This window comes from Daucus carota, chromosome 7 (assembly GCF_001625215.2).
Source record: "Daucus carota subsp. sativus chromosome 7, DH1 v3.0, whole genome shotgun sequence".
In the NCBI taxonomy this organism is placed as follows: Eukaryota; Viridiplantae; Streptophyta; class Magnoliopsida; order Apiales; family Apiaceae; genus Daucus; species Daucus carota.
Window position 1 is genome coordinate 10,607,166 of NC_030387.2, and position 11,562 is coordinate 10,618,727.

At 32.6% G+C, this 11,562-nt stretch overlaps 2 protein-coding genes across 3 annotated transcripts; one reads left to right on the forward strand and one right to left on the reverse strand.

The window, feature by feature from the left end:
* The first annotated feature begins 2,957 nt into the window (after positions 1-2,957).
* On the forward strand, positions 2,958-4,001 carry LOC108196934 (snakin-2-like). The gene is made up of 4 exons (XM_017364438.2): positions 2,958-3,133; positions 3,246-3,293; positions 3,380-3,419; positions 3,558-4,001. The coding sequence occupies exons 1-4, from the start codon at positions 3,080-3,082 to the stop codon at positions 3,740-3,742; spliced, it is 327 nt and encodes a 108-aa protein (XP_017219927.1). The 5' UTR covers positions 2,958-3,079; the 3' UTR covers positions 3,743-4,001.
* Positions 4,002-4,132: 131 nt separating this feature from the next.
* Positions 4,133-7,603, reverse strand: LOC108196933 (uncharacterized). Of its 2 annotated transcripts, none has more exons than XM_017364437.2 (3): positions 7,463-7,603; positions 4,929-5,269; positions 4,133-4,845 (listed from the first exon to the last, which is right to left on the reverse strand). In XM_017364437.2, exons 2-3 carry the CDS (start codon positions 5,265-5,267, stop codon positions 4,261-4,263), a joined length of 924 nt encoding a protein of 307 aa, XP_017219926.1. In that variant the 5' UTR covers positions 5,268-5,269; positions 7,463-7,603; the 3' UTR covers positions 4,133-4,260. The 2 variants fall into 2 exon arrangements, with proteins under 2 accessions (XP_017219926.1, XP_063937659.1); XM_064081589.1 differs by lacking the exon at positions 7,463-7,603 and adding an exon at positions 5,996-7,454.
* Positions 7,604-11,562: the final 3,959 nt, after the last annotated feature.

Here is an 11,562-nt window from a genome sequence, read left to right on the forward strand (position 1 = left end):
CATTAGAAAAAAAATTGGTATTTGTGTTTTATCACCTATGTTGAACAGGATTACATTGTTAAGAGAACAGATGACCATACCACAGAAGCCTGAGAGCTTGACATGCTTGAAGAATTAAAACACGAAAGATATATTCGAATATAAGAAATGGTTTTCTTCCTTTATACAGATCACTAGTCCCTTCAAATTGCATGGGAAATGAAATTTTATCATATATAATCGCAGTATGACTTGCAGAGTTTGTTTTTGTTTATGATCATAATGGCCAGATTACATAGTTACTAATTATACGAAGATACTTGCAGAGATTTGGCTTATGATAATACAAAAACATAGTTACTAATTATATGAAGATACTTGCAGAGATTTGGCTTATGATCAAACTAACAGCCAGATTACATAGTTAATAATCATACAAAGATGATTAAGCCTAAGCCTGATAAAGATTACAAAAGAATCATAGAAAAAAGATGAACCAACACACCAGACAGAAAAAACTATAGCTCTCTTAACCCTAAACCATCAAAGTTGAAGCGAAGGACGCGACAATCACAGCTACCATGGATGGAACTGAAGTAAGAATGGCTCCAGAATCATCCGGTCTCGGGACAGGAGCAGGACCCATGTCCATCCATCGAATGTTCGTCGTTGTATCCTTCCTTGTCGCAGCTGCGCTAAGAGCTAAAATTGCGAGGCAAGCAACTAAAACAGCAGCTGAGAAGTTAACAGCCATGCCTTATGATTCTTGTACAGTTTCACTGATTGTATGATCATGTTTGCTTTATATACACATTATTATGATGGCAAACAACATACAGATATTGATAGCTGTACAATTACACAGTTTTTCTTGTTCAATGTCGTTGATTTCAAGTGGGACGCTTTAGCCAATACTCTTTTGTTCGATACAATTTGTACATTTGCACCTGTAGAAAAACAAGTAAACAATTTTTGTTCTGTTTGCCAAGTCAGAGTAAACCATTTAGGGGTCGTTTGGTTCACGAGACGGTATGGGTTTGGAATCAGGAATCGGGTTAAGCTGGTATGGGGTTGAGGAATCATTCTTGATATCTTGCGTTTGGTTTAGTACTGGAATGAAAATAAATAATTTATGTACTGGAATGAAAATAAATAATTAATAATTACTAATATTACTAATTAATAGTAAATAAAAATAAGTATATTCAAATTAAAAAATATCATATTTAATTTATGTGTTTTGAGATGGTATTTAACTATAAATAAAAATTATTAATAAAATTTTCATTTGATACCTCATACCCGTCTCTCATACCCACCTCCCCCTAGGGTATCAAATCTGATTCCAGGTGGGTTTGAGGTATGGGTATCAGATTATAAAAATAGACAACCAAACACCAGGTATGAGTTTGAAATGAACAAAACCCATACCTGATACCAGAATCAGCTGAACCAAACGACCCCTTAGTTTTGGGACTAATGCAGGACTTTTGTCCGCCCAAAAATTATACAATTTACATTTTTTATATTTATATATTATAACAAAATTTTGTTTTTAGTTCCCTCGTTGTCACAACAGCAAATGACCCCCTCCATACATGTAAAGCTTTTAGGCCTTGTTTTGAAATACTCATATATTAAAAAAGAAAAATATTGGTCCTTGGTGTTACAATTTTAAGCAATAAAGTATCAAATATCAGATCCGGCCTCAATTCTCATTTTATAATGTTGCATCGTGTAATGTTTATATTTTTTTATGAAAATGCTACTGGCATTTATCCCCTATTTTAGTCCAAACCTACAATAAAAAACAGTTGAAAATCCTTAAAAAATCTAATGCTAGATAATGTAAGGTTTCAAGCCAAAGCCCATTTAATATCACTCTCAGAATGCTACGATGCAGGGTCTTAGAATGATATTCACATCTTAGAATGGCATTTAGGATCATGTATACATAACCTGATATTCACGACATTTTAACTTCAATTTGAATTTATAAAAAAAAAAAAAAAAACCCTTCAATTTATGATAATTCAGGGCCTTTTATCATATATTTATTGGCTCCAGTTCTGCTGGTAACTACGGCGGGGTTATATTTATAAACTGCATTAATTTTACACCGTTGGGTATGTTACAACAGATGCTCACATGAATCTGTAGCTGAACAAAAGTTGTTTTATGCATAAACAAACAAATACAACTGGTTCATAGCTGTACTGCATCCTGTAATGTTTATCAGCTGGATTTCTTCAAGCTTTTTGTATGATAAGCTGCTAACAATGAGAATGGCGACAAAAGTGCACTCATCTCAATTACTCTCCCTATGCAGGGGATTACTATCTGAATAAAACTACTAGAAAAAACCATTGTGCAATAGTAAGCAATTCAAAATATAACAGATAGGATCGTAAACGGTAAGATTTAATGAGCTGAAACTGTGAAATTATTTCATAAAAGTTCATTCATATTTCTTTCTATATAAAAAATCTACTTAAATTCTCGAATAATGTACGTCACTTTTGTTCGACTTCCGTATTTGTAAAGTAACACTGTTTATATAATTAAATTAAAATTTTGTTCGGAGGACTGAGAGGCTTATGCATTCGTGTGCACTTGTGATACAGGGGCTGCGAGGCATACGGAAGTAAAATAACTGAACCGCCATAGCTTTTGAGGTCTGTAAAGATGGGGATGATATTACTACAATTATTGTTGTCAGGACTCAGTTTTAAAATTGATCCTTTCAAGGACACCTGTCTTCTTACCATGACACCTAGAAATATATACATTCAATAATTGTCCTGCACTATTATTGAATATTACTGGAAAGAATATTACTACTTCATAGACCTTGAAATAAAAAAAAAATCACTAATTTTTTCGGATCAGTCGGGATTTCAGCCGCTTATTACTACTTCATAGACCTTGAAATAAAAAAAAATGACTAATTTTTTCGGATCAGTCGGGAGTTCAGGCGCGGAGCTGAATGTTAGCAAGACATGGCCTATAAATTGAACATGTTACACGAACTCTCCTCTACCATTATCTATCTCTTTCCTTCTCTCGCTTGATTCAAAAACATCAACAATAGAGACAACAAATGGCCTTGAAACTTTTGCTTCTGCTAACTTTGATGTTCTTTAGTACTCTCCAGGTAGAATATGAGTGACTTCACATATTTTTTGGGCTAATGACTTGTACTAGCTACAATTTTCAACCTAACATCTAAAAACTTGTCTAGTACTTACTTTGGTTTGATTTTGTAGCTTCGATCTTGTGCTGCGATTTATGAACAAGAGCAGCTAGCCCTGCAGGTTGTCATCATCTCCTTGCTAACTAGTTCACACAAGCACACACAGATTTGCATATACTTATTAATACGTTTTATATGATGCACCAGGTAGTGAAAGGACCCAACAGGAGACTTTTGCCTTATGTTGGTAAGTTTTGTGGCTTAATAACCTATATCTACTTGCTAAGCAAGTATAAATGCATAAATTTCAAAACCCAGTAGTTGTTGCAAGTAAATTATTTACCGTTGCTAAATGTTCGCATTGATTAGTTTTCTGTTGTTGCAGACTGCCAAGGACTGTGCAAAGTGAGGTGCGGGGCACATTCAAGGCCAAACGTATGCACCAGGGCTTGCGGAACATGCTGTGCTCGATGCAAGTGTGTGCCGCCTGGTACTTATGGTAACCGTCAGGCCTGTGGCAAGTGCTACACCGAAATGACCACTCACGGCAACAGGCCTAAGTGCCCCTGATTAAATATCTTGGCATATATATAATCACCATATATTTGCCATTGTGCATGTTGTGTGGATGAGTTTCAAGAGATTTCTGTTTGTTTTGTGATCTGTAATAAGAGATATCAATGTATGTCTTTAACTAGCTAGGTGTTGTGTACCTTCATTATCTGTAGCTGTCTTGTGAATCGTGAGTGCACCAGACCTGTTTGTTTTATCAAGCTGCACCAAAAATGTTTAATCAGTAGATTAGCTGAATGAACTTGATATAATAGTATATCTGAGCACCTGAACTACATTGAATTTACCTTTTCAGTTTCTAACTTTTAAGGTGAAACTTTATTATTACCCTTGACAACGATAACTGTAGTAAACAATAAAATACTTCTGAACTAATTATCAACAATCTAAAAGCAGTAAAATCCATGAAATATAATATAAACATGATTGCAATATCATACATCATATAATACCGCATCAAGCAACCAGATCAACTTACTAGTCCAGAATGCTCATACATAAATTTACCAATAAACCTATATCGAGAGGCCTAACTTTCGTGAAATCATTTTAACCCAAATTTCACACTCTTCCTCTTCCAAATTCATCCATGCTTCCCTGTGGTTTGCACTCTCACAAAAGATTCCAAGAGCCAATTGATACAATGGATTTTTTGATGACCAACCAAGACTTCTCAATCTATCTCTACACTCCATATTTGTAGGTCCATTTTGTTTTTGAATTATGATTTCCAGAGCCTTGGACAAATTTTCTTCAAATTGACTATTGTTGGATTGATTCACCGGTTGTTTGGATTTCTTTCTGGGTCTTTGACTTTCAACATTGGGAGTATCTTTGTTTGCTTGCACCTGTGGTGTTCCTTCATCATGATTGAGATTAGGATTACAGGCATTGGATTCTTCATAGGATCCTTGATCTTGCACTGGGACAAGACTATAATCAACTTCATGTACCTCAGATTCATTAGTTGAATAAACCCTATTTCTTGTAGATGGAGGCTCCGAACCAGTGACCCCAGCACTAACGCCATCAAATAGTTGAATGCAGAGGTTAGGGAATAATAGAGGTGCAGTCTTCAAGGTTTTGGCCTTTGGGTTGGTCTGCAATCAAAATTGAATAGAATAATATTTGAAAGATAATAAGATATGGTTAAGAGTGATTTCTAAGACAAAAAAGGGAAAACCTGTATCTCTTGGTCCCATTCTTCTTCGGAAAGATTAAACGTGTTAGTTGATGCATCATAGATATTTTGAGACCTATTTTTGAGCCTGCACCAAGCTTGATACTTATATCTAATATAATCAAAACGATTTCTTGCTTGTTTTATGTCAACAACAAAACTGTGAGATTCTTTCAATAATTTAACCACTCTTTTCCATGATTGCTGCCCAAGATTCCCACCTTGTTTCCCACTGTCAGCTGCTTCATGAATGCATGCTTCTAAAAATGTTTTCATGACATTTTCATTATTCCAAAGCACTCTAGGCTTTGCTTTTGTTCGAATTCCAGACGAACGCTCCATGCCTAAAAATATTGTTATCAATAATTATGTCAAGAAATAAATAATTAAGTTTTACATCACTAGCCTGACGATTTTTTTTTTTTTACATCATTAGCAACTCATTGTTTCTACTGAATTGTTCAAGCTCTAATTTGTTTGTTTTATTTATTCTAGCGCTAGAACAATATAACCAGAATCTGTAATTTTCATTTCTTCATACGTTCTGCAGATGTATAACAAAAGAGTACTACTAAATGTCGCACTGGGTTGACGAGGAACAAGAGAAAAGTTATCAAAAAGCAGCGTAAAATTTGCTAATAACAACAATGTGAAAGAGGTAAAAGGGTTTATTCTGCTCCCACACATTCAAATATAACTCTGAAATCAAAACTGCACATGTGATTTGTGATATTACACCATCTTTAGCTAATAAATGTCATATATTAGGACTATGTGAAGCTTTGTATGTTGCATATTTTTCAAATTCAAGACTTAGGTATTAATCTTGAAATTCTTTATATAAAAGTTGCTAAAATTATATTATCATTGTATAGCCCTGTCGTCAAGGAACGGCTTGTTTTGGGTTGTCACAGTTTGTCAAAGTATTTATGACAATTGATGAGATGCCCATTTTAGTTTAACTCAACGTGACATGTGTCTGATTACTATACATACCCTTGTGGCAGCTTAAAACAGCTAGGAACTACTGGAAATTACAACTATGAACAGATTGAGAATGAGACACATACTTCCATGACCCCCATTTGCAAGTTGCAATACCAGAGGCAGAATATTGGAACAAAAAGAATATACATCATTAAATCACTTGCTCCATTTAGGCACATCCTTGTGACCTTGAACAACTGAATTTCAAGGTCATAATATCCTTTCCAGCGAGCAAGAGATAAAGGCAATGTCCCTAGTGATTTTATTTGTAAAAACATCAAAGAGGGTATAGTTACACTTCTTACCATGCTTTACGGGGATTATTTTAGCTTTTAAGAGCAAAAAAAAATACAGGAATAGGAGGAATTTTAATGCAAAAAATTGCTTGAACCTCTGTTGAAGTTTGAATCAGCTTTGAAGTAAGAGAGTTGGGAATGTATAGGAGAGTAGCAAGACAATGGAAACTACAAGTAAACAAAGTAAAAAAGAATATATATAGTGTCGCAAGTAATCAACTCAGGTCACATAGTCCATATTTCAAACGATTCAATGCATTCCTAATGTCAGCCCACTCCCCGCCTCCCCCTAACACAAGGATTTCATATTTGCGTCATCCCAAGTATTAGTAATTCCATGTTCCAATGCTGTCGAGTACACTATAAAAGCAGGTTTATGCGATGAACTTTCTAGGGACAACTATTCACCTGGTTATACATTTACTCACATTGGAAGATAAAAGGTAGGACACATACTGCATGGCATCTCAAAAGAAAACCACATTTCCTTGCATATATCTGGTAAGTTAAGTGGACATACCAACATATCCTAAACTGCTCATGTAAGCTATTTCAAGGTAAAACAAAAAGCTACTACGACTCATCAATTATGAAGGGTGAAGAGCTATGGTTTCTTTCAAGTTTATTTTGTGGAATTATACCATCTCTCACTAGGCATTAAAATCCAAATGACATGTATAACAAGATCACTGAAATGTAGTCCACAAGATAATAGTCCTTTTTTTCCTGCAAGATCATTTCCCAGAAACTTACACTCACACATTTGTTACTCGAACCCTGACCTCTAGAAACTAAAAACAAAGTATACCGCTAGGTTAAGTCTTGCTGTTAATACTTAATAACAGTCCATTATGACGGGGGTGCCGTAGTGCAAGGCTAATTGACCCTGTTAACAATAATCCCAAATCCCAAGTACTTACTAAAATGGGTAATGCGCTCTGATTAACCCGGTAACACTTACCTTAGAAATTTAGAAAAATTCATTTCTACTCCCATTCCCCCATTAACAATACGAAAACCAAGAAAATATAAGCTGTTAGTCCCTATTAGCCCCTTAACGTAACCATGAATTACACTAATTCTGTCTTAACATTCAGCATATTAACTATACAGAAGAACCCTAAAATTACAGAATAGGATCAATAATAATGAACAAAACTAAAAATTAACTAAATCAAAATTACAAATCACAAATGAATAATTAAGACCCACAAAGAGAGAGTTAAATCAAAAAAAGTGTAATTGAGCAGCGACCTGTAAGTAAATGGACTAATGGCGCGATTAAGAGGACAGAAACCCCTGTTCAGTAGCTTAAACTTAGCGAGAAGGCGAGAAGGCCGCGTTTGGCAAACGATTCTCTGTTCTTAAATTCGAGTATAAATTTTTTATATATCATTTGTACAATTTAATTATAACATACGGTGTATATATGGAGTAAAGTTATATGGAGACCACTTTTATTGGAGACCGTAGATACCACTTATGTTCTGCAATCAAAACACTATAAAATACATTATTTTGTGAAGTATGTTCAACAAATATCATGTATTCATTAAAATTGTTGAAGATCATTTATGTTTTATAAGTATATAATGTATGTTCTGCAAGTTGAATAATGTCCTGTAAACTAAATATATTTAGTAGAATATAACATTTTGTAATGTTCTACATGCGAAACTTATATGATATTCAAGATTTTAAAGTGAAATAATGATTTTGTACAACATGATGTGCAAAACTATACGTTTTGCAATGTTTTTATGCAATATTTCACTTGCAGAACATAAGTGGTCTCCACGGTCTCCAATAAAAGTGGTCTCCATGGAAATTTACTCATATATGTGTATAATTTTATGAAAATAATATTGATTTTTAAGTTTTTAGATTTTATAAGTTATAAATAGACAAATTATTATATAAATAAAATACATATTGAATTATTTTTTTTCAATCAAATCAAATGTTAAGCAATTTTTTGTATCAATAAGGATCACATTACTCGATCAGAAATTAAATTCTCATTCCTAATTTTGGAACCTAAAATTTCTATGATATGTATTCATATCTTCTTTATTTTCGATTTCTCCCCGATTTTGATGAGGTATAAGTTGCGTATATACAAATTTAAATATGAAAAATCTACTCCCTCTGGTCCATAATATAGGTCGTTTGACTTTTTACACGTAACTTTAGGTGCTTTGACCACATAGCAAATGTTTATATTTTTGTAATTTTCTGTTTTTTGAATAAAAATGTCAAAGCACCTAAAGTTACGTGTAAAAAGTCAAACGACCTATATTATGGACCAGAGGAATAGATTACTATTTATATTAAAAATATAAATAGATTTATCTAGAAGATACGAGTATGAATGTATTGTTAAGTAAATATATTACGTAAATAATGTGATCTTTTGGATAAAATTATTTTTCAGAAATAAAGATTTAGTTTGAAGAAAAGTACATATAACTTTACTCTTTTCTGAAACAAGCCTTTATTTTTTTTTTTGATAAATAACAAATATAAAATACCTTTATAACTTAAAAAGTTTATATATATATATATATATATATATATATATATATATATATATATTTATATAATTTTTTAAAGAACTCTTAAATTATAAAAAAAACTGCCCTCAAACAGAACTAATCCCGTTATTAAATGTATATTCATAAAACTATGTATTAAATGATCACGCCAGTGTTCTAAAATTCGGCGATTAATCGGGATTAATCGTTGTGCGGTCGGCCACCGTCTCGATTAAGCGTTAATCGGTGAAAAAAGCGTTTTTCCTGAAAAATCGATCAAAGACAGGATTAATCGGTCAAAAGATGGTATAATCGGCAAAAATCGGTTAAAAATCAGTAAATTTAAAAATAGTAGTAAAAAAAATTTAAAAATTAATTTTGTTAGGTCCTGAAACGATTGTAGAAGGGGGTTTGAATACAATCGTCACTAAAAATCGCGGCGGAACAATTTGATTAGAATATAACTTGTTAATCAGATTTTAATTAATATAACAATGTTTTAAGTCGTTATATAATTAATATGGTTCGTTTTAATGTCCACTAAAGTTCGTAGAATAAATTCGACAGGATGTATTCTAACTTGGTGATTAAAACAACCGAGTGATCAAAGCACAGAAAACTGTGGATATAACAATTGCAAGTTACAAACAACTTGAAAGCTTTTACAATGCTTGAACAACTTAGAAATGAAGAAGTGTAACCATATTTATAGGCAAATCACTTGGAACTAGGTATGACATTGAAAGGAATGACTTTCTAACTTAGGAATGACATTACAAAGCAAAGCTATGCCAAAAACAAAGAAGGAATGACATATTTGGAGAATGTCATACTGCTAGGCGCGGTATGACATTTTTTCTTGGCCTTCAAGGTTCATCTTGCATGACTTAATCAATTAAAGTCATTCGGTAGCCATTGGTATTATTTTTTAAAGTCATATAAACACAAGTCATACACACACAAGGGAAAGCCTAATCTATAGACACGGTATGACATTTTTATGTCATACCAGAGAAAGTCTGATAGCAACAAACGGTATGACATTCTGTAAGTCATACAACAGCACACGGTATGACTTGTTAAAGTCATGCCAACAATGTCTGTTGCACAGACACGGTATGACTTTTTAAAGTCATGCTGAGAATGTCTAATACAATGACACGGGATGACATTCTTTAGGATTGTCACGCCGAGTCAAATAATCATTAAAACAATTGTTTTAATTGAATAATTATTCAATAATTACTCACTTAATTATATTAATTATATAAATTCATAAATTAAATTAATTCGAAGGTGAATCAATTTAATAAATAAATTATACAAATAATTTAATTATTTTGATAAGTGAAATAATTAAATAAATACTTATACAATTATTTTCCTTCAGCAACAGGGTCTTCAGACTTTGTAAAATGTTGTAGATCTTCGTCTTGATTGAACGACCACTTATAGTTGATCCAGAACACTTAATCAGAGTAGCTGACACACAAATGTACTGTCTGGTTCATCTGTATCTAGCTGAATCAAATATTCTTTATCAAATAAACATTTGAGATGTGGCTTGTTCGTCGAGTCTTTGTCTTCGTAGTTCTTCTTCATAAGTAACAATGGTATGGAATCTTCTGGAAAAAAAATAAAGTATTAAAACTTTATACCTTCTGGACTTCTGGACGTGCTACAAAAGATTATTTGTACACTGAGGCTTGAACATATTAATGAATTTCTTCCAGTGGTGTGCAGCAGCATCCTGAAATTCTTCGGACATATAATTTCAATAAATCACTTGACGTTCTTCGTATGGATTCCTTCAACAGTACTTGCTATTTACTTTGCTTTCTTATCAGAGTTGAGTTGATACCTCTTTAATTACAAATAGGCTAAACATGTGCCTTTCAAATTTTAAGACACATTGTACTATGGTCTTATGCGATGAATTGACCTAAATATTTAGAAAATGGATATTTTATGGATAAAATCATTAATTTTTTAATTTATAAAATTATATGATTATAAATCTATTGTAAATATAAATATATTTATCTAGTTTAAAAAATAATATTAAATTGATTCCGATGAATGATCCAATTAGTCACTCCGATTAATCCCTGATTATCCAATTAATCGCCAGACAATGCCTTTACCGACTAAGTCCGATTTCCAATTTTTAGAGCACTGGATCACACACAATACTAGCATGTACCTGATTACACATACTTGCACAGAAAAATGAGGGACAATAGTGTAATTTCTCTGATTTGCATTTAGCAATTTTAAATTGCATTTAGCAATCATGTATTGATTAGCTTATTCCTCCTATGCCGAGTCCTATGCCAAAACAAAAATAATAAAAAAAATTAGAATACAGGAGCACACGTCGTAATTTTTTTAGTTGAATATGTTTAAAATATTAAATATTATTAATTAATATATCTTTGTAATAATCACTGAAATTAATTACACTTGTCACTCCTTATGACTTCTTATTTTTAGAATTTTATCATCAATGATTATTAATTGATATTATTTATTAATCAATAAATAAAATAATACATATTTGTATTAATTAAATTGGGGACCTTTGATTATTTTTTATTTTTTTAATAAAGGAAAGATTTCATTAAACTCAAACATCCGACATAAATGTCCCTAACACACTCGACAGAGGGAACCAATACTCAATGAAGCTATTCAGCGTACAAGGTTCTCTAGCCAACAAATGTGCCACCCTGTTTGCGTGCTTCTTTACAAAATTCAATGACATCCATCCTCTACTTCTAAGGATATCGCGACCCTGATCAATTAACAAACTTGCTTCCA